General features: G+C 40.4%; 1 protein-coding gene across 5 annotated transcripts in view; it reads left to right on the plus strand.

The window, feature by feature from the left end:
* CACNB4 (calcium voltage-gated channel auxiliary subunit beta 4) overlaps positions 1-24136 on the plus strand; it is a 268657-nt gene that overhangs the window by 215969 nt on the left and 28552 nt on the right. For 4 of the 5 annotated variants that reach the window (XM_043894660.1, XM_043894661.1, XM_043894662.1 and 1 more), the window contains 6 exons: positions 1418-1548; positions 3382-3458; positions 4977-4996; positions 5222-5302; positions 6613-6671; positions 18668-18777. In XM_043894660.1, coding sequence (XP_043750595.1) covers positions 1418-1548; positions 3382-3458; positions 4977-4996; positions 5222-5302; positions 6613-6671; positions 18668-18777 — 478 coding nt within the window. Of the gene's footprint in view, positions 1-1417; positions 1549-3381; positions 3459-4976; positions 4997-5221; positions 5303-6612; positions 6672-18667; positions 18778-24136 lie in introns of those variants that run through there. The other variant, XM_043894664.1, reaches the window with a different exon arrangement.

A 24136-nucleotide genomic window follows, 5' to 3' on the forward strand; every position in this document is an offset into this window, starting at 1 on the left:
GGTACTTTACTGACTGAGCCACCAGGGAAGCCCCAGAGTCGGACACGACTTAGCGACTCAACAACAACAACAACACGGGCACTTGCCATCTGCCTCTATAAGGATTAAATCACGTGCTGCTGCAGCTGCTGACTTCCAACACCCTCTGAAAGTGGAGAGCAGAAATGAGGCACTCGGTGCTCTGGGAAAAACTGGAATAACTGGTCTTCAGATAGTTAGGTATTTTTCAGGAGCCAATTTTATGAGCCCAATTCTTATATCTTCTCATATTTAGAAAAGCACTAAATTCCTTCTTAATGATGACTGCTCCTTATGACTAGCAGAAAGCTTCTGTTTGTGCTTGATTGAATGTACTCCTTCTGACCTTCCTCCACTGCCTCTTGGAGCAGTTTCTTAGGACTATCTGAAATGCCGTCTCCTGGGCTATAGTCCTCATTTTGCCCCAAATAAAACTTAACTTGCAGCTGTCATATTGTGCATTTTTTAAAAAGTCAAAAAATTCAGCAAATCTATCATTACAAATGCAGTTTTGCTGGTCCATCAAATAGGACCATGTTCACCCCATATTGACTGAAGCCTTTGTGTGGGTTTGTTTCCCAAGGTTACATCTCTTGGAATTTTATTTAAATGGAAATTCCTTCGTTCCTATTGGATTTCAGGTCACTTGGAGATTACTTCAAAAATTTCACTTATGTAAAATATGCTTAGTCTTTGTGAGAGTAGGCTTGTTTTTCTTCGGGTAATAAGATGGACCTTGATTTGCAAATCTGTATTTGGAAGATTATATTGTTTTTTCCCAGAGAGAGTAAAATACAGATAGTACGGTGGAATTTTTACCTCAAAGCTTTTGATAAATAACAGACTGTTCAGTGTATTTCATCTTAGACTTGTCTCTCTTGTCTTCCAGAGTTCTAATTACAGTGGTGCATATTTATTCTTATAAAATCTATTCCCAAAGATGTGGCGAGGGCTTCTTGACAAGCACCAAAGGAATCTGAACCTTAAGACCTGACTTTAGCCCAGGGATTAGCAAACTGTGTCCCATGGGCTGAAACCAGCCTGCTGTCTTTCAGAAAGAAAAGGTTTATTGAAGCACAGCCATGCTTACGTGTTTACGTATTGTCTGTGGCTGCTTCCACACTACAACAGAAGATTACAGAGGTTGCATCAGAGACCATATGGCCTGCAGACCCTGAAGTATTAATTATCTTGGCTTTTGGACTAGAAAGTTTGCTTTATTCTTTGGACACCTCCCAGATATATATATAATATGGTATAATATACTATAAATAGTGTTTGTATATATAATATGGTAGAGTATAATATTACATAACATAGTGCTTCAATCTTTTGGCCCCCTGAAATGGATAAATGTGAAGATAAGTGAATTGATAGCATCTTTATTTCTGTGTTCCAGAAATATAACAATGATTGGTGGATAGGAAGGCTGGTGAAAGAAGGCTGTGAGATTGGCTTCATCCCAAGTCCGCTGAGATTGGAGAACATACGGATTCAGCAAGAACAGAAAAGGGGACGTTTTCACGGAGGGTAAGGCTCCTTCTTTTCTCCACATTTTATTTGGAGGGAGTAGGGAAATTAGGTGATGTTTTCAAGTTTCCTTATTAAGTTAAACACATATGCTTTTGAAGTAAAAGCTATTTTTCTATGCGTAAGGCGTTTCTGAAATTGACACAAGGGGGTTTCAGGTAGTTCATGCCCCCTGTTGTGTACTGAATGAAGCCTGAGACTCCTGGAATCAACATGAATTCCACAGTGGAGACTGTTTTCTGTGACCTCAACAAACCCTCTTGGGAACCTGAGCTTCCCTCTGTGAGAGTCGTGTAGGGCATCCTTTAACAGTACCGTAAGTGGGGGCCTGGCCTGACCTGGCATCGTAGCTCTTCTTGGTTATCTTTCAGAGACTCTCTTTCAAGTGAGCACAGAAAGCCATGGTACATGCAATACCATCCCAGGACTAGTAGCAGCTTCTCCAGGGTTTTCTGTGGCCACTGCTTGGTAATAAAGGGAAGACTCTGTCCAGCTTCAGATGAATTAACCTCTAGTGAACAATGAAGTGTCCACAAAGATCAGAGTACAGGTGTTTAAAGGTCCCAGCGATACAAGCAAAGCCTGAGAGGACAAACCAGCATCATACTAAGCCTGCATATATTGTGAGCCTGCATATATTGTGAGCCTACATTGAAGCACTGATTTGATGTGTTACTGTTTTTTGAAAGTCCTAAAATAGAATTAGTTCTTTCTCTTAACTCTCAACCTCCTTTTGCTATTAGATCCTTTTCTGTTTCAAAAACGCCTCTGGACCCAGAGGGATGGGATGGGGAGGGAGGTGGGAGGGGGGATCAGGGTGGGGAACACATGTAAATCCATGACTGATTCATGTCAATGTATGGCAAAAACCACTACAATATTGTAAAGTAATTAGCCTCCAACTAATAAAAATAAATGGAAAAAACAAAACAAAACAACAAACACCTTTGTTCTTCAGGAGCCCTTTCGCCTTTGTCATAATGGGAAGTTCTTAAACAGTGATAGGAGATCACAATAGTACAATGTGAGCCCCACTTTTAATTATAGACCTTTGTTAGGATATAACATGCCTGTAATATTATTAATGATTCGTCCCTCTTATTACTACTTCTCTAGACTTTTTGTCTCTCTTGCTGCTCCATGTGAAAACCTATGTTCCTTTGCAATTGCTGTTTTTTCTTACCAGACCCTTTCCTTCACTTTCCCACCGATCACTCCTTCATCTGCTTCAGATCTGTGTTAAATATCATCTTTTCAATGATCCAGTTCCTGCCACCATATCTAAAGTTGAATCCACTTCTCTCCCCTTGCTTCTTATCTCTCTGCCATATCAGTTTTCTTTGTTGCACTTACTACTATCAAAAATACTACATTTTTACCTGTTCATCTGATTGATACTGACACCACTAGAATTTGTCTGTATGAGGGAAAGAATTTTGTTTTCCCCTCACTGTTGTATCCTTACTTCTATAACAGTGACTATCTTCTGCTCATTCTGAGCTGCGTTTGACATCCCACCAGTGCATTGGTGGTCCGTGTCGGTTAAGCAGACGGTTCACAAGAACACTCCTATTCATTTGCCTCATTTCTGCATTGAATAATTAGGAAACAGACTTTCGCAAAGTATTTCCAGATCCTAGTTAGTTTCCCACTTTCTCTGAGAAAGAAAGTCAAAGAAAACATTTGGGCAGATCCTTGAAGCTCTACTCTAAGAGCAGGACTTGGTGTGTTTTGAATTATTTAGTAGGATTAAGGCCAAAGAAAGTTTTGTACTCAAGTTCTATTTTCAAGGAATCTGGGGAATGAGTCCTAAGTTCCTTTTCTGTATCTTAGGAAATCCAGTGGAAATTCTTCTTCAAGTCTCGGAGAAATGGTATCAGGGACATTTCGAGCAACTCCCACATCAACAGGTGAGGGTTTTAGTTAGACTTTTTTTTTTTTTAATGGAATGTATTTCTTTCTTAATCTTTGAAAATACATGCAAATATTTTTTTTACTAATTTGGAAGCAATTTAAAGATTTTTTTTATTTAATATTTCATTGCTTATTTGCTTTTCTCTAGTAATTTAATTTGATTTAAAGGGTACTTGTGTTACTAGAAATTCAGATCATTGTAACAATGACAGAGATTATATGTTTTGATATGGCTCATGATTTTGTACAATCTTATTTGCCCTCTATTGTATAAATCATTCAGAAGCAAGTTCACTATTCCACCTGAGAACCCAGCACACTTTAAGATGGTGAGGGCCAATTATATGAGTTTTAAAAGCATTCTAAAGAAAATGCTGAGTTTCAGTCTTCATGTAAAACTTCAGGGTGTGTTGGTACAGCCTGAGCTGTGGAGGTGGGGAGGGCTGAAGCAGAGAATGAGGTTTGGCCCAAATGGGCTCATTTCTGTTCGAATAGCAGACAATTGAACCCTGAATTTAATGGTAATGAAGGGACAGTGATGTGGCCCAATCAGGAGTTGTCGTGCAATTAGAAATTGTGGAGGTATTCAAGCAAGAATTTTTCTTCCACCACATTCCCTGCTCTACAGGCTCATTTTGTTCTGCCCCAGAACGGTTGCTGCATTAATGTACCTGGGATTATCAATTCAGAATGACAGATCCAATGTCTATCCTGGCATACCATAACTATAGGAAACTGGGTTGGTTCCAGAACAGATCTGAGTATCTGAGTCCTTGTATGTGAACCCTGATCTCCAGGGCTCTGAACCAAAGTCTTGTTCTTTAGGTTTCCCCAAATGGACAGGACTGCATGGGTGGCCACAAAGCCACAGATATTGAGTATATTTTGCCTCATCCCCATTTGCTGTACATTTAAGTCACTGCAGCTGTTCACTATTACACACAAGAAAGAACAGGAACAACTGATTATAAACTTACTTGAAATGAAAAGCAATGCAGTAGGAAAAATATGTCAGTATTCTGGAAAGTGAGCAGAAAGCCTTAAGGACACAAAAAGAACTGCAAATTCTTCTGCTAGTTTACCAAAATTACACATCCAAAAATAACTAGTGAGTGCAGTGATGGTCATTATTATACAAATTATTGTTCTAAGTCTCTTTTTATCAAATTTGATTTGTCCAAGTTGCTCTCAGCCACACCAAATGCTGTGTCCAGCACGGGAACAACCCATGGCCTGTGGCTGGCCCAGCCAATGTTACGCAATCCACCCTCCCCACCCATTGTGAAATCAGGGTATGAGGTCATCTGTTCCGGGAGAAGTTGTCTGTTTTTGCATTTGTCTTCCCAATTGGCCTGACCAGAATGAAATAGTAGAGTAACACTCTGCAGAGTGGGTGATTGGGAAATGACGAGAATGACAGGGACAAATTGGCATATTCTTCCATCTTTTAAAATCGTGTGCTGACAATGACAGAGATTACATATTTTGATATGGCTCTCATTGTTGTCTTTTAGCAAAACAGAAGCAAAAAGTGGTAAGTCATGTTTCCTTTTTAAATGTCCTGTGAAGGTTTCTATCCATAAATGCCTGCAATGCTCCATTTCAGTGACCCAAATGCCTATAAAATGAGGGAGGCGTCTCCTTGGTGGGACACGTGGTTATCATTTCTCATTTGGCCGGAGGATTGTGAATGTTGTGGCTGTGGAGCAGGGCTGCTGACCCTCACACCTTGTTATGTGTGTCCAATCGTCTCTTTCAGACGGAGCACATCCCCCCCTACGACGTTGTGCCATCCATGCGTCCGGTGGTGCTGGTGGGGCCATCGCTGAAGGGTTATGAGGTACCGATATCAGTCTCTTACCCTTCAGTTCTTGATCAAGAACCTAGGAGACAGCCACTGGGAGCTTCCTCCTTGGGGTCTGCTTACACTCGGGCCCTCAGCTTGTGAAGACGGGAGGTGCTTTGTGGGGTTCATGTGGCCCTTTGCTACTTCCTCCCTCTCTGGCCCTCTTCTCATCTTTCATGTATTACAGTGTTTAGAAATAGCTCCCTCAAAATAGTTATAATGGGAAGTTCTGGTCAAAGGTTTGCTCTGCTCTCAATTCAAGGAAAAGGATTTTATCTGTCTCGACGGTTCCTGTTGCTGTTAGAAAAAATAACGAATGAACGGCACAGGGGAACATAAAAGCAATCTGCCAGCAAACCTCACCTCAGAGCACCAACCAGTCTCACTTTGCTGGGTGCTCAAGACGATGGCATATCCCACCAAACATTTCCCTGCTTCTTTATTTTGAAGGATGTAAAAAAGGGGAAAAGACTCCATTAAAAATATCAATGAACTCCTTCAGAGATGAACTAAGCAATGCAAGGAAGAAGAGAGCAAACACTTAGATGTCCTGCGTTTCAGATGATGCCATTTTGACTTTATGCCAGCATGGACAAGAATAAATGGGTAGGACATTATCTGAAGGTGGGCCACCTCCATGGCACCCTTCCCACTGAATCAGCACAATATCTGGCACATAGTCAGCTTTCAGTGCACATTTGTTGAGTGAATTAATCAAGCTCTTTGACGCCGGTTTAAGAATCCCATCGCCTTCTCCCACTTCCCCTTTCACTCCCGCCCCTCCCCTCCCCCTCTCAATGGGGACTGTCTGAGGAAGAGCAGAGAGGGGTCTACAGAAGTCCAGCCCTGGATGTGGAGAATGTCCACCAACTTGCACAGACTAGCAGGAGGCCGGGCCTGGGGCTAGCCCAAGGAGCTCTAATTGCTCCTCACTGCAGGCAGGCACCACTCAGGTATGCCGTGGACAGGCCGTACCTGTGCACAGAGCCAGCTTATCCTGGTCTCCTGGTGGCCGTTCTATCCCCTAAAAAAGAGATGAGAGTCTGTCTTGGGCCTAGTGAACACCGCTGGTTCACCCCTCAGCACCCTGGAGGAGAACCAATGGGGGAAACTGAGTAAGTGCAAGTAGGTTAAGTGTGAAAAGCTCCGTTCACGGTTGTTTGCCCTGTCCCACCCCCAGCAGACAAATAGCTGTGATAAGGTCTTTGTTTGGTTGGAGTGCCCTTCTCTTGCAGTTCTCTCACTTTTGATTTGTCTCTCTCTGCTGTTGTTTGCCTCATTGTTTTTTTCTCACCTCTGCAAAGGTCACAGACATGATGCAGAAAGCCCTCTTTGATTTCCTGAAGCACAGGTTTGATGGGAGGTGAGACATACAGATGATTTTGCATTTTTATTTTCCTTTAACCACCATGAATGATAAATTGATTTGTAGGTCTATGTTTCCTGCGATTGCAGATGCTCTCTAATTAAAAGTTAACTCAATGTTCAAGGGAGAATACAATGAAAGTGCTCTGAAAATACGAAGTTAGGATGTATAGCATTGAATCTCTTAAAGTAAAAGGACCTTGATAAGGAAAATAATCCATTTGTTTTATTTAAATGTATGTGTTAATCTTTATTATTCTCACTTGTAATTGAATTCATACCAAACATGTTTATGAGAAAATAATGAAAACTATAGAATGTTTCTGACAATATGGTGCATCAGTGGTCAAGTTGGGTAGAGTCATTTGGGAACTGTGTGTGTGCATGCATATATGCATGTGTATCATATGAAGATATAAAGTACTAAATTTCCTTAAAAGAAGAGGGCAAGAAATGTTTCCATCATGGTGGTGGTGGTTTAATTGCTAAGTTGTGTTCTACTCTTGCAACCCCATGGACTGCAGCCTGCCAGGCTCCTCTGTCCATGGTATTTTCCAGGCAAGAATACTGGAGTGGACTACCATTTCCTTCTCCAGGGCATCTTCCTGACCAAGGGATCGAACCTGGGTCTACTCTGTTGTAGGCAGTCTTCTGCATTGCAAGCAGATTCTTTTCTGACTGAGCCACCAAGGAAGCCTGTTTTCATCATAAGCCTCCCAAAGTGACTATTTTGTAGGGAGTAGTATTTCTTTGAATATTCAGTTCTTGGTGTGTTTTACTAGAAATTACCTTGCTATTTTATTGGTTTCTTTTGTATGTATCCTATCCCACTATGACCCATATCAATATGGCTCAGTCTTTAACCAATGGAAAATTTTATCATTTTAGTTCTGTGAAAAATATCTGGAAGGAGCTTCTGTATTTTGCAGAGAAATGTTAAAAAGTCCACACCGACTCAATACTAAGAACTAAGCTCTTTCACAATGCAGAATGTATTCCATGTAAAAATAACCACGTGAAGTCAATATCTGAAGATTTATTACAAATGAAGAAAAATTCTGATGGATAAGTATGGATAAATGCATCCAGCTTACTAAATTTTTAAATATTTAAAGATATTTTAAAAAATTTCCACATAGCTTTTAAAAAATGTGATATTTTAAGGAAAAAAGCAAACATGATAATGCTTTAAGTTACAAATTGTATATATTTTTTAAAAGAAAAACCTTCTGGATAATTGTGTTTAAAGTATTTGTTAGTTTCTGGGACTATATATAATAGAAAGAAAATAAGCTGGGATTTTAGTTCCAATAATTGACATTTTGGTTCAAGGAAGCAGAAAGCTTCAGTGCCATTATGTGAATTGCTAAGTACCTCAGTACAGACTTCAGTTCAATTCAGTTGCTCAGTTGTGTCTGACTCTTTGCGACCCCATGGACTGCAGCGTGCCAGGCTTCCCTGTCCATCACCAGCTCCCAGAGCTTGCTCAAACTCATGTCCATTGAGTTGGTGATGCCATCCAACCATCTCATCCTCTGTCATCCCCTTTGCCTCCTGCCTTCAATGTTTCCCAGCATCAAGGTCTTTTCCAATGAATCAGTTTTTTGCATTAGGTGGCCAAAGTATTGGAGCTTCATCTTCACCATCAGTCCTTTCAATGAATATTCAGAACTGATTTCCTTTATGATTGACTGGCTGGATCTCCTTGCTGTCCAAGGGACTCTCAAGAGTCTTCTCTAACACCACAGTTCAAAGCATTAGTTCTTTGGCACTCAGCCTTCTTTATGGTTGAACTCTCACATTCATTCATGACTATTGGAAAAAACATAGCTTTGACTAGACAGACCTTTGTTGGCAAAGTAATGTCTCTGCTTTTTAATGTGCTGTCTAGTTTGGCCATAGCTTTTCTTCCAAGGAGCAACTGTCTTTTAATTTCATAGCTATAGTCACCATCTGCAGTGATTTTAGAGCTCAAGAAAATAAAGCTTGTTACTGTTTCCACTATTTCCCCATCTATTTGCCATGAAATGATGGAACCAGATGCCATGATCTTATTCTTCTGCATGTTGAGTTTTGAGCCAACGTTTTCACTCTCCTCTTTCACTTCCATCAAGAGGCTCTTTGGGTCCTCTTCACTTTCTGCCATAAGGATGGTGTCATCTGTGTATCTCAGGTTATTGATATTTCTCCCAGCAATCTTGATTCCAGCTTGTACTTCATCTAGCCCAGCATTTGTCATGATGTTCTCTGCATATAAATGAAATAAGCAAGGTGACAATATACAGCCTTGACATATTCATTTCCCAATTTGCAACCAGTCTGTTATTCCATGTCCAGTTCTAACTGTTGCTTCTTGACCTGCATACAGATTTCTCAGGAGACAGATTTCTCAGGTCAGGTGGTCTGGTATTCCCATCTCTTGAAGAATTTTCCATAGTTTATTGTGATCCACACAGACAAAGACTTTGGTGTAGTCAATAAAGCAGAAGCAGATGTTTTTCTGGAACTCTCTTGCTTTTTCAGTGATCCAATGGATGTTGGCAATTTGATCTCTGGTTCCTCTGCCTTTTCTAAATCCAGCTTCAAAATCTGGAAGTTCTTGGTTCACGTACTGTTGAAGCCTTGCTTGGAGAATTTTGAGAATTACTTTGCTAGTGTGTGAGATGAGTGCAATGGTGTGGTAGTTTGAACATTCTTTGGCATTGCGTTTCTTTGGGATCGTAATGAAAACTGACCTTTTCCAGTCCTGTGGCCACTGCTGAGTTTTCCAAATTTGTTGGCATATTGAGTGCAGCACTTTCACAGCATCGTCTTTTAGGATTTGAAATAGCTCAGCTGGAATCCCATCATCTCCACTAGCTTTGTTCGTAGTGATGCTTCCTAAGGCCCACTTGACTTCCCATTTCAGGATGTCTGACTCTAGGTGAGTGATCACACATTCATGGTTATCTGGGTCATGGAGATCTTTTTTTGTATAGTTCTTCTGTGTATTCTAGCCTCCTTTTCTTAATATGTTATGCTTCTGTTAGGTCCATACCATTTCTGTCCTTTATTGTGCCCATCTTTGCATGAAATGTTCCCTTGGTATCTCTGATTTTCTTGAAGAGACCTCTAGTCTTTTCCATCTATTGTTTTCCTCTATTTCTTTGCATTGATCACTGAGGAAGGTTTTCTTATCTCTCTTTGCTATTCTTTGGAACTCTGCATTCAAATGGTTATGTCTTTCCTTTTCTCCCTTGCCTTTTGCTTCTCTTCTTTTCTCAGCTATTTATAAGGCTTCCTCAGACAACCATTTTGCCTTTTTGCATTTCTTTTTCTTGGGGATGGTCTTGATCATCGCCTCCTGTACAATGTCACGAACCTCCATCCATAGTTCTTCAGGCACCCTGTCTATCAGATCTAATCCCTTGAATCTATTTGTCACTTCCACTATATAATCATAAGGGATTTGATTTAGGTCATACCTGAATGGTCTAGTGGTTTTCCCTACTTTCTTCAATTTAAGCCTGAATTTCACAATAAGGAGTTCATTATTTGAGCCACAGTCAGCTCCCGGTCTTATTTTTGCTGACTGTATAGAGCTTCTCCATCTTTGGCTGCAAAGAATATAATCAGTTTGATTTCAGTGTTGACCATCTGATGATGTCCATGTGTAGAGTCATCTCTTGTGTTGTTGAAAATGAGATGATGGAATAGAAGGACATGTACTCATCTTCCCCAGTGAGAACTGCAAAATTTCAACTCACTGCTGAGCAATCCTTGACAGGTTGTTATCTGTCCCACCAAAAAAAGATCCCCCCAGAAAAGATACCCCACATCCAAGGGCAAAGGAGAAGCCCCAACAAGATGGTAGGAGGGGTGAAATCACATTTAGAATCAAACCCCATACCTGCCAGAGATGCTCGGAGGGCTCAAATAAAACTTTGTGTGCACTGGGACCCAGAGTCCCCAGAAGGACTGAGCCAGACCTGCCTTTGAGTGTCTGAGTGTCTCCTATGGAGGCACGGGTCAGCAGTGGCCTGCCGCAGAAACAGGGGCTCTGGGTGTAGCTACCTGGGACACACAGTGTGTGGCACAAGCCCTCTTGGAGGAGGATGCTATTAGCTCTACCATAGAGTTGCTGAGCAGACGACCCACAAACTGCAAAACAATATACCAAAGAAATTCTCGTACTGTTAAGAAAGAAAGTTCTAGGACCCACAACAGATTTCCCAACCTGGGGATCCAGCAAAGAGACTGAGAACCCCCCAGGGAATTTGACGTTGGAGGCCAGTGGGATTTGATGACAGAACTTCCACAGGAGTGGGGAAACAGACTCTTGGAGGGCACAAACAAAGGAGCCAGGAGAAAGGAGCTGTGTCCCCACAAGAGACTGAGCCAGACTTGGCTGTGAGTGTCCAGGAGCTTCCAGCAGAGGCGTGGGTCAACAGTGGCCTGCTGCGGGGTCAGGAGCACTGAATACAACAGTGAGTGCATAAGTCCTTTTGAAGGAGGTTGCCATTATGATCATTACCCCTAGCATAGTTTGGCCTCAGGCCAAACAACAGGGAGGTAACACAGCCCCACCCATCAACAGAAAATTGTATTAAAGATTTACTGAGCAGGGGCCCTGACAATCAGAACAAGACCCAGTTTCCCCCACAGTCAGTCTCTCCCATCAGGAAGCTTCCATAAGCCTCTTATCCTTCTCCTTCAGAGTGCAGACAGAATGAAAACCACAATCACAGAAAACTAACCAAACTGGTCACATGGATCACAGCCTTGTCTAACTCAATGAAACTATGAGTCATGCCATGTAGGGCCACCCAAGATGGACAGGTCATGGTGGAGAGTTCTGACAAAACGTGGTCCACTGGAGAAGGGAATGGCAAACCACTTTGGTGTTCTTGCCTTGAGAACCCCATGAATAGTATGAAAAGGCAAAAAAATATGACACTGAAAGATGAACTCCCCAGGTTGGTAGGTGCCCAGTATGCTACTGGTGATCAGTGGAGAAATAACTCCAGAAAGAATGAAGAGACGGAGCCAAAGCAAAAACAGTGCCCAGTTGTGGATATGACTGGTGATGGAAGTGAAGTCTGATGCTGTAAAGAAATGAACCTGGAATGTTAAATCCATGAGTCAAGGAACATTGGAAGTGGTCAAACAGGAGATGGCAAGAGTAAACATTGACATTCTAGGAATCAGTGAACTAAAATGGACTGGAATGGACAAATTTAATTCAGATGACCATTATATCTACTATTGTGGACCAGTAGCCCTTAGAAGAAATGTAGTAGCCCTCATAGTCAACAGAAGAGTCTGAAATGCAGTACTTGGGTGCAATCTCAAAAATGACAGAGTGATCTCTGTTTGTTTCCAAGGCAAACCATTCAATATCACAATAATCCAAGTCTACACTCGAAATACTAATGCTGAAGAAGCTGAAGTTGAATGGTTCTATGATGACCTACAAGACCTTCTAGAACGAACACCAAAAAAGATGTCCTTTTCATTACAGGATACTGGAATGCAAAAGTAGGAAGTCAAGAGATACCTGGAGTTAACAGGCAAATTTGGCCTTGGAGTATACAGTGAAGCAGGGCAAAGGCTAACATGTTTTGCCAAAAGAATGCACTGGTCAGAGTACAGACTAGATTGCCTTGATAAATAGAGCCCAAAATGTATAATGAATCAAACTCGGTGGAAACTTGTTGCTCATTGCACAGTCCGAGGCAAGTGTTCCTCAGCTGGGAAGGTGGGTAGGATGAAGAAGGGAAGGTTTGGAAAGAACGTTTGTCCTGTGCATCATTTGGGACTGCTGGCCTGGGGTTGGTCTCTACAATCAGCTGTAGGGAGAGGAGTGAACCAGCTTCTCTGGTTCACATCATTCTCACATTTCACTGGCTAGAACTTAGACATGTAGCCACACTTTCTTGCAAAGGAGGCTAGGAATTACAGTCTAGCTATGTGCCCAGGAGGAAGAGAAAATGGATTTTGTTGAGCAAATAGCAGTCTGCCATATTTATCTCGTGGACACGAGGGCTTAATAAGAAAGCCATAGATGTATCCTATTCTCTCTCTGTCTTTAAGCAAGATAGATAGAGAATGAAGTAATTTCAAAGAAAACAAGTGAAAATTACTGAGTACTAGACTATTGGAGTTGGAAGGAAAAATAAAAAGTCCTTATATTCTAATCTCTTAAGTCAAACAACAGGTAGATGGATACCCTGCTTCTGTTTGTAACTTTTGAGTACCAGGAATCTACTACTTAAAAAAAGCATTGCAACAAAACAGCTGAACTCTGGCTTTTTAACTTAACATTGGTTTTGCTCCTTGCCTCTGATGACAGGATCCATGACCCTTACCTTCATGCAGCTCTCCCTGGGTTGTTGATAGCTGATATGTCTGGCTCAGTCAAGCAAGCTTCCTTAAGCTGTACTTGGAGTCACATGGCTTTAACCTGTGGGCCTTTATTTAAGGAAGCTTTTAGCAGTGCTTTATCCTGTGGCCCATAAGAGCTCTTGAGCTGAACAAATGCAGTCTAAGTTTCTGTTAGATTGTTTTAGTCCCCACATAACATCCGTATAGACAGCCGTGTTAGTGAAGGTTTGCATGGTAGGACCTTATGGAAAAGAAGGAAGTAATTATTGTAATTTAGCAAAGAGAAGGTGACTGACTTAATTACTGCCTTCAAGAATGAAGAATCTGAGGTTCTTCCTCAATCTTCAGACAGAGAGGAAGTGCATTTAATTGTAACAGCAGAGATTTATCAGCTTGAGTTACCTGATTCATCAAGCACACACTATTGAAGATGATTTTAATAGAAATAGAACTAAAATTCCAATGCCAAGTGATCCAGGGTGTCTGATGGCACAGCAGAGGGTGTAGAGATGTGAGGAGGAATACAGCAGCAGAAGAAGAAATGGCTAGAAAGAGACTCTGCCTGAGAGAGATCTGATGTATGGCAGAGTTTGAGAAAGCTAGATAATAAAGGTGGGAGTAGGAGAGAGGGCTTGCTTTCAAATTAGCAGAGGCCACTGCAGCAGAAAAACAATAATGAATTCACTGGTGTATATGGAAACTTTGATTAGGAAAAAGAAAAGTGTTTGTAGTTTCACTATGACTCTGACATGTCCGCTGTGTGGGGAATATCCTTACATTTTGAGCCATGACAATCTGCTGTGTTGTGTTCCACCAATTAATAAAAGGAGAAAAAACAACAAATAGTCTTTAATTGAAACCAGCCAAGAGAACAATTACACAGCGGGCTTTTGCATAGCAATACAGCATAAACAATATGTTCTAATGGAAACCTCCTCCATGTTTCACTGGCTATGAATGCAGTAGGTTAGACAAAATAGGATAATTTCTTTTTCAGAAAGAGCCAAAAGAGAAAAAGAAACTGCCTAAAAGTCTTTCTTCTTCAGTACTGTTTTTCAGGTCTTGGCTAAAAAATAATACAACAAATTGAATTAAACACCAACAGTGTCTCGTACAGAACCATATACTTACTCTTTTATGATACCTTAGAAATGATTAGAATCAGTTTAAAGCTACTTATTTTACAATTTTATTGTCATTCATTGCTTAATGGATTCATTGCCTAACAAATTCAAGGCTTAACTAGAATGTATGTAAGAAAGAATGAAAAGCACAATACTGAATACTTTCTCAGGGAACCCCTGTACTTGTGGATATCCACATACAGTGACAGTTCCTATGCACAGGTCTTAAACTGAGTGAGTCTAACGAGCTGGTACAATGCACCAGCCTGGCAGGGGCACAGTGCATGCACAATGGCACGGAGCTTTTCTCTCTTCATTTCACACCACAAACATTCATCAGGGATCATCCTTTCAGATGAGGTTTGTTCAGCTGGTTGAACCTACCATTCACAGGCTCAACAGCAAGTAGTCAAACCAATTGCAATGTGTTGACCTATGCTAATCATTTAAAATCCCAACAAAGTTGTAACTTCAGGCTTTTTGACAACTGAATCAGATCAGCTCTATGGCAGTTATAGGACACTTTGTAACCAACATGATTATGGCCCCAAATCTTAAATGAACATACAAATAGGATCTGAAGCTACTAGCCAAGACGTGATTTTTAAAAAAAGGTTTTAGGAAGAATTTAAAGAAAGGAGGCTAAAAATATAATTGAGGGAGACTCAAAAAAGTAGTATTTATTTATGAAAGGAAATGGCAACAGCTGATGCTATCACAAAGCAGCCAAGACATAGAAGAATGAAAACAACTTGTAATTGTAGGCGACAAATGGAAAAGAACAACACAGTGCCTTCTGCTTCATAACCAATAGCACCCTCTTATCAGCTCCTCCTACTCTCTATTCAAATGCAGACTCATCCGTGGACACGCAAGCACTCGAGATAATTTATTGAGCCCCTCATGCCAAATATGAATATTTAAATTAACAGATTTTGATTGTAACATGTCTGACCTTATTCTCCCACCCTCAAAGTATATGTAAGCTTCATGGACTCTGGCAATGGGAGAGTTCATGCTACAACTATGAATGAGTATTTAAGAAAATACTTTTAGATATTGCCTCATTTGTTCCTACTGACTGTCCTGTGAGATAGTCTGGCAGAGCTACTATCACCATTTTATTAATTATCATCCTGATGCTCAAAAAAATGGCATGATTTGTCCATGGTCACGCAGCCAGCAAGCGGGAGATCCAGAGAGACTTCCCAGGTCCATGTATGCCTTCCATTCCTTCCCTTCCCCTGACAGTGTGTTCTCTGACCTTTGGAATGCTTTTCTTTTGTGACAAACAAGAGTTTTTTTTTTTTTTTTAAACTAATATACTAACAGGGTTGCATATTGGATGTGGTAAGGATAGAGTATAAAACGATATTTAGCTTTCCATTATCAACCTGGAAATACTAATTATTTTTGAATGAACGTGTCTCACCTGAGAGTAACGTCTTCCCATAGCTAAGTCACAGAAAACTAAAACTCATAGCACTGATGGAGTGCAGAAATTATGAAGGATTCCAAATCAGAAATAAGTAACAACTAGGATTCAGATTTACCAGATTTATATATATCCAGTACGCTGGGGAACGGAACATCCATTATCCCTCACTAGTAATTACTGGCACTGTGTCACAGAGAAATATCCAAGGGAACTTTTTAGAGATGTATGTCAAAGATACATGGTAGTATTAAAAGTCACTAGAAGATATGAAGGTATATCAAGAAAAAAAGTAGATAGAGTATTAGTTTAAGTAAAAAAAAAGTATATAAACTAGGTAGCATTTAATAATGAATGTAATTACTTTACTGGGGAGCCTTTTAAACAACAAAAAGTTTGGATTTGGTGTCTGGTTTTGATAATAGTAAGCATCTTTGCATAGAAAATAGAAACTCCTGCTTTGTCTTATTGGAGGGTTTCTGGAACTGTGTCTATCTTCTCCTAAACTCTTTCCTACATATGTATTTTTATAAAGAAATAACATATTAACAAATTAGCTAACAAATTAGTGAAGGACAGGGAAGCCAGGTGTGCTGCAATCCATGGGGTCACAAAGAGTTAGACACAATTTAGCGACCAACAACAAATTAGCTGGTATTTTATTGACCAATAAAAGAAGAAAAAGAATTTCTTGTTGTCCACACCTTTTTTGTTTTCAGAACACATGAAGCAGTTTTCATTTCCTGTTTTTTTGTTTGTGTTATTATTCTGCCTCTTGGTAAAAACTTTATATATATTTGAAAATGGCTTTGTAAAAGTGTATTAAAACCCAGAACAAATAAGAATACACATCTGCTGATAATCCCTCCAACTTTTAAGAACCAGGGTCACTACCTGGCTAGTATAAAACTAGATTTGATTTTCACCTAAGCAGAATAGAATCTTTGGATCCTCTATCCTCTAAAATTGAATATTCTAGACGGCTGAATTCTGCCCCTCCACCAACCCACTCGTCTCCCTCCAGTCATATATTTGAATTGCTTTAGAACTTGATTGTATTTTTCTAATCAGCAGCTCCATTCTTAAAACTGCAAACAAACAAAGATACAAGAAACACAAAAATAAACAAGCAAATCCTATTCTGAAGGTAAAATGAGCTCTGACCACAACGACTACCTATGAGATTTCATGCCTCAAGTGCGGCAGCCAGCTGAGTAATAGAGACTCAGATATGGGCTCCACAGACTTTAACCTGACTTAGAAAGTGGCCATCACTCTGTGTGGCCCAGATCTGCTCTTGATGGTTTGGCTGGTATCTGGAGATTCGGAGTTGCTGGAGAAGGAAGCTGAAACTTTAAGAGAATTATGAGTCTGGTGACTAAGTGCTGGCCTAGAGCTTGGGAGCCTGTGCTTTAGACCTTCTTAGACTCTATGGATCCGGGTGGAACTTCCTCCCCATGTTTCACTTTTATTCTTGATAAAATGAAGAAGTTGTACAGACCAGTATTTTCCAGTATCTTTTAGCAGTTGAACAAGTCCTTACAATGAAATCATAGGTAAGGCCCCAACAGAAATGCAGAGGCATTTATTTGGTATTAAGCATGGGAAAGATGGGCCCCTGCTGGCCAACTCGGCCCCCGTTTGATGTTCTCAGTGACCCGAGATATTTCACAAAATTTGTGGTTTCCACAGAAGACAGTCTGAAGATGCCTCAAATAATTTATTAGGGCCTGAAAAATTCTAAGGAATTAAAATGCTTTAAACTTCCTCACCATCTGCAACTTATATATCCAACACTACCAACAAAGAGTACTTTGCTTTAAAATGGCACCAGAACTTTTTCTGCACAGCCTGTTGCTCTAAATAAATGATTTCTCACCAAAGAGGGCTGTTTTAAATTCTCACCAAGGATTCAGGTCCCTGAAGTCAAGTGAGGAGTCTCCTGAGAGGGCTGACGGTATCCCTAAATAGGTGCGAGATGACAGGACTCAATTGTAGATAACTCTACCCCCTTCTTGCTCCACCCTCTAGAGGAGCTTGAAAGTTGGAGAGAAAGAGTGCATGAGTATAAGGGGCCTTGTCTGTTTTCTGGAATCTTCTAAGCTCTGAAGAGAAGCTTAGAAGGGCCCACGTGAGGAAGAGCCCACGATGGCAGTAGCTGGCTTAGAGAGGCATTCTTTGCATTCTGCAGATAGATCATAATTTGAAGTTGAGCAAACCCAGCCTAAAATAAAGAACTTGAAAGTTGTAAGTTCCAGAGATTCTCATTTGCTAGATCATATGCATAGACAGGATAGACTTCTGACTCCATTCATTGGCAATGTCTCTGCTTTATTCTTGTCTTGCATGACTGCAAGATACTTTCTAGCTTATGGAAATCCTGGCACAATCCTCACAGTGCCCTCAGCAATAGTGTCTTATTTCTGTCCACCATATGCATTCAAAGTAATATGCAAACATGCTAAAGAATCTTGTGCCTGTAAAAAAGAAACCATATTTTTCGTATTCTTAGAAATGAAGCATTCCTTCGGGCCTGTGGCAAAATGCTTCATGTGCCATGAGTTAACTGTTGAGCCCCAGGAATGCAACACAGCTACCAACTGGTTGATTGTCTTTGATGATTAAAATGAAAAGGATTTTCCCCTTTGACCAGCAGCACTGAGGCACTGTGCAGTTCCTGAAGGTCTTGTTCAAGAGAAAATCAGCTCTGAATTGTGGGGAAATTGTACTGCTGCTTGCTAGAAAGAACATGGTTTATTTATATGTTTTGATTCCCTCTTGGTATGGTGTGCACTATAAGGAGAATTCGCAAAACAGACAATAGTGGAGGAAGAGTTTGCATTCTTCCTGGAGTTTTTTTGTTGTTGAATAGCCAAAAACCTTCCTCCATTCTGCTCTGCTTGTATTTTAATGCTAAGCAAAGCCTATTTAAAATACTTGTGGCCAATGTTTTATTATATTGTGGTTGCACTATAGTATGTAAAGTGGTTATTAAGTACTGTGGTTATAAATCGCTTAGAGAGCCCCGCCACATTTTTACTGGTTTGTTCTGTTCTGTGTTCCTATTCATAGGATATCAATAACAAGAGTGACAGCTGACATTTCTCTTGCTAAGAGGTCTGTGCTAAATAATCCCAGCAAGAGAGCAATAATTGAACGTTCGAACACTCGGTCCAGCTTAGGTAAGATGTTCAAATGTGCTACTTCTCCAAGCTGCGCTTTCAGACTGGGGTGACACCTGTTGCATTTGTGAATGCCTTTCTGGTTTGCTCCGATGCCATTCTTTAAAATTTTTTTTCTTTATTCACTTATGTATGGCTGCTCTGGGTCTTTGTTGCTGTTTGGGGGCTTTCTCTAGTTGTGGTGAGCAGGGGGTACTCTTCGTTGTGGTCCTCGGCCTTCTCACTATGGTGGCTTCTCTTGCTGCAGGGCACAGGCTCTAGGCGGGCAGGCTTCAGTAGTTGTGATGCACTGGCTTTAGCGTACACCAGCTTTGTTTCTCAGAAGCATGTGCGATCTTCCTGGACCAGGGATCAAACCTGAGTAACCTGCATTGGCAGGTGGACTCAACCACTGGACCACCAGGGAAGTCCCTGCTCCCCATTCTGAATGGAGAAGCGCTGATTAACCGACGAGAAGGCCAGTCTTACAAAAGCAGAGAGCAGAGTCATGCAGTTGAACCTTCTCTGTCTCAGCTCCAGTCAGTTAGCTAATTAGTAGTCTGGTGGGAAGAATCCTCAACAGGCTGTCTTCATCTGTTACCACCTCAGCATACGAAGCCACTCATCCCTGCTTTGCCCAAGCTTCTCAATGAGGCTGATGACATCTGTCATACCTGAGTCACAGATGACTTGAAAGCAAATGAGATGTCCACCTTTCTCAGATCCTTGGAAGAAAGCTTGATAATGGTGTTCTCAGTGTGGTTTCTGCTGCCAGCTGGTACCCAGAATAGTCACATCCTTAAGTGGATGTAGCAACTATCATTAACAGCATGTAGGGAGTTTAAACTTGTCTTTCCTGGCACACCAGTCAGAAAGCATCATGAAATTCACCACGATGGAGAAGCAAAAACACTAATATATGTGGTTAGCTCCATCAAGCCATACAGGAGCAGAGCTGTGGGGGATGGATTCACCAACCACAGAAGTGGGTCCAGGCTTCCCGAGAATCACAGTAGTCATCTCAAAAGCCTGTTTGTGGTTTCTGTGATGGCCCAGAATGGTGCAGTCCACCCATAACTCCCTTTTGCATTTACATTCTGAGTCTGCTTTGTGAAAGAACGCTGAACATACCAAACGGGACAGTTGTCAGTGTCTGTGGGAACAGGATCCCAAACATCAGTGGTTCCTTCTTTAGTTCTCTATTTAGAGCCTTTGACATTACAGAGTGAAACACTCTTAAAGGCACAGTATTTTGACCTTCAGGGATGATGAAGGCAGAGTTGGTGATGATGAATCAGATTACTAACTAAAGTAATATATCATGAGTGGCAAGGATGCCAAGTTAGATTGAAGATTTCTCAAATAAGCATCTGTTCTCCTATCTTCCACCCTCCTTTTCACTCCTCACAGTGCCTTTTACTTTTAACCATTCCTTCCCCTTGAAGTCATCCTGTATAATCTATGTAGTCATCTATCGTCAGAGCCAGTGGAGTGGGTGGAGGGGGATTAGTGTAAATAGTGAGACAGAAACAAGGCAGATATCAGTTCATTGGTTTTCCTTTTCACTCTGTAAAGTCTTACACCCACAACCACTAGAGTTAATTTAATGGCAACGTCTTATAATAACCACCCTGTGAGCCACTTATGTGCTTTTGTCTGCTTGTTAATGCATATTTGTAGATTCTTTCATTAAATATTTATTGAACACTTTTTACTGCCATGCATTACACCAGACTTAGGAAGTACAAATGGGACTAAGACAAACTATCTTATCCATGGAAAGAAAACAGAAAAAAGGGAGTGATGGTTAAAACACTGTGTAATAATGGAATTATGAGCAAAGTACTAAAAGTGTAAAGAGAAAAGCATAAGGAGTAAGAGGTGTCTGAGAAGACTTTACAGGTTTTTTTTTTTTTTTTTTGAGCTGGTTCTTAAGGCAGTCAAGAATGTACAAAGCATTGACATAGAAACAATATGTGGTTGAGAAATAAGTAGTTTTTCTTGCAGAGCATGCTTAGAAAAAGGAAGTGGAAGGCATGAATTGAGAGCAACAGTAGAGACTGAAAAAATAGGCTTAGGCCAGTATATTAGGGCTCTAGTATGCCTTGCTAAAGAGACCTCCAAAGTAGATTCCACAGAATGTTGATTTTATTCTTTTGGCCTCACCACATGGCATGTGGGATCCTAATTCCCCCATCAGGGATCGAAGCCATGTCCCCTGCATTGGAAGCTCAGAGTCTTAACCACTGGACCACAAGGGAAGTCCCAAAACGTTGATTTTTTAAAAGATACCAATAGTATGCTTTTCATGGTCAAATAAATTTGAAATTTATGGATTAAATAGTTGTCAAGTTTCTTCACTGCAAAACTTCTTAGAGACATGAGGATAAAGAAGGTAAGCATGTTTGAAATTCCAAGAGAAGCCATTATAAATGTGATATTTCCCTTGTAGAAAATCCCCTTCTTTGAGTTTGTTATCTGATGAGATTAGTGCTCCAAGGTACTCCCCTTGGAGAATGTCATTTGGGGCCGCAAAGAGCCATTGACATAGCTTAAGCATTTGGATATGAGAGAAAGATCACAGGTGACAGAGTTGCTATGAGAGCTGAGTCCAGACCAGCTGTAGCTGAGTTATTAGAGAAGTGTTCACTCAGGTCTCCCAGGATCCTACTCCATGACTTATCAGAGTTCATTTGTCTGGAATAATATTATTACAAGGCTTTGACTGGAATCAGCATGGTAGTCAAGATACTGTTGGATTTGGTTTAAGTTTTTCTTTAAAACAACAAAAAATGATGGTATGAGGGGATTCCCTGGCACGGCCCAGTGGTTAGGACTCTGTGATTCCATTTCAGAGGGCCTGAGTTCAGTCCCTGGTCAGGGGACTAGGATCCCACAAGCCCTGTGGTGTGGGTAAAAAGGGGGCTATGTAGATAATAACTTTCTTTCTCACATGTATAATTTAGTTACTGTATTCCTTATACATATTAGTCAAGTATTGGACCCACTCCAGTGTACAGGGTGTACCTCCGCAGCCTCCTGGCCTGCTCTGCCCCAACACCTCTCTGTTGATTCCCATGGCCCAAGCTTTGTGTTGGTTAAGTAGTAGGTGTGCCTGCCCTTAGCTCTTTCACTTCCAGGGCCTAGATTCAATCCCTGGTCAGGGAACTAAGACCCGGCAAGCTGAACATCAAGGATGAGGTCAAGAAAATCTCTCACTTACCTCATTGCTGGGACAAAGTAAATGAGGCCCAAGTATCTCTGAATTATTTACACAGACACCCTGAGTGCCTCAAGGGTTCTTTGCACCAGGGCAATCTACTTTGCCTCATTGCTTTTTTTGCTACTTCAGAAAACATTGTATTAAAATTTGAAGCTTAAAGCAGTATAACCTTGTTTTAGTACAGTCCTGGCCAGGAGTTACATTCAACGGTGACAGTTTAAGGGAAAAACAAACAAACAAACAAATAAAACCCACACGCCAACAGCTAAAACTTACTACAATAAAAACAGATTTCGTTTTCCAAACTTTTCCACTGGAAAAAAATCTGTTTCTGACATATGAGGGAAAAGGGACAACTTTTTCCTAGGCCATCTTTGAAATAATTTAAATTAGATGCCTTTGTCTACTCTGTGTAATTTAGACAAGATTACAGGTTGTTGTTGCTAATAAATGTAGACTGTATTTCAGAATTTTGCAAATAAGCCAAATTGTCCAGATTCTTTACATTGCTATATTGAAAGCTAGTTACCATTCAAAGTAATGTGAAATCTTTCAGGCCGTTGGTATTGGATAATATGATATGTTGACTTTTTTTTTTTTTAATGGAAATTTATTGCCTCAGAATTCTGGAGGCTAGAAATCTAAGATCAAGGTATCGACAAGATTGCTTCCTTTTGAGGAATGTGAGGAAGAATGTCTTCCATGCCTCTCTGCTAGTTTCTTGGGGTTTTTCTGGCAATCTCTGGCATTCCTCTCTCATAGAAGCATCTCTCCAGTCTCTGCATCCGTCTTCACATGGGTTCTCCTCTGTATGTGCCTGTCTCCAAATTTCCCATTTTTATAAAAACCCAGTCGTACCAGAGTAACACTCACCCTAATGACCTCATTTTAACTTGATGATCTCTGTAAAGACCCTGTATCAAAAAATGAGGTTACATTCTGAGGTACCAGGGGGTTATGACTTCAACATAGGAATTTGGGGGGGATGCAATTCAACCCATTACAGGAAGGAAATCTGAGAACATGTTGAGTCAGAAGTTGAACTGAACAGCTTCTACCGGGTCCTGCTGACTCTTTAAATTCATACTTCTAATACAGATCATACGTTAAACATCAGTGATTTTGTGGGAAATAAGAATTTTATGCCATTATGTGGAGCCCTAGAAAGTAGAGTTACATGATAGACTTGAGCATTCATGATCCCGCACACCCTGTCAGTCTATTCAGTTAAAAGGGAGGTCTTTTTGATGATTGACATAAATTTGTGTTTATTCTGAATAAGCAAAACAAGTCATGAAATTCTGGCACATACCCTTTTCAATGAGAATATTTAGAGTGACATCAGCTTTTTCCTAGGCCATCTTTGAAATAATTTAAATTAGATGCCTTTGTCTGCTCTGTGTACTTTAGACAAGATCACAATATTGGTAGGTCATACCTGTAGCCAAAAGAAACCAAAAAGAGATCATCTCTCTGAAAATTAAATAGACTAATTCAGAGTTTGGACATAATCAATAAATCAGGTGATTTATGAGAAGATATATTACAACAAGCTTTAAATTTCAGAAATTCATATGTTTTGCAGATAATCTGCTTAATTTTTACTTAAACAACAGCCAGATTGCTTTGAACATTGAAAATAACTAGATCTTTCATTTGACCAGATTCATGCACAAATTCAGGTCGGTTGGCTATTACACCTGGCCCAGTAGATTTGCATCGAAATGCATTGTGACACTTTAATATAATTGGTATTAAGTTGTATTTTTTTTAATACTGAAGATAATTATGCCATAGAATAAGTTCACTGGCCCTAACACTTAATGAAGACTTAGCAATATGCTAATTTTAAGAGTAGGTCCAGAACATTTAACAAGGATACAAAAATGTGCATATCAGTCAGAACAGATGAGCTGCAAGACTTTATAAAAACATATCCATAAAATATTAACCTGTGAACTGTTGATCGGTAGACATATTTCAGTGCAGTTTGTTTTCCATGTGATGTTTGCACATGGAAATGTTGCACATGTGATGTCTGCACCTGTATTTTGGTTGCTTCCTAAAATGTGGTTTCAGCTTCTAGAGCTAAAATAAAAGTTCTTTAGAACAAAATCACAATCAAAACAACATAGCTATGTAAATAGCTAAATATTA

Source organism: Cervus elaphus, chromosome 33 (genome assembly GCF_910594005.1).
Source record: "Cervus elaphus chromosome 33, mCerEla1.1, whole genome shotgun sequence".
Lineage (NCBI taxonomy): Eukaryota > Metazoa > Chordata > Mammalia > Artiodactyla > Cervidae > Cervus > Cervus elaphus.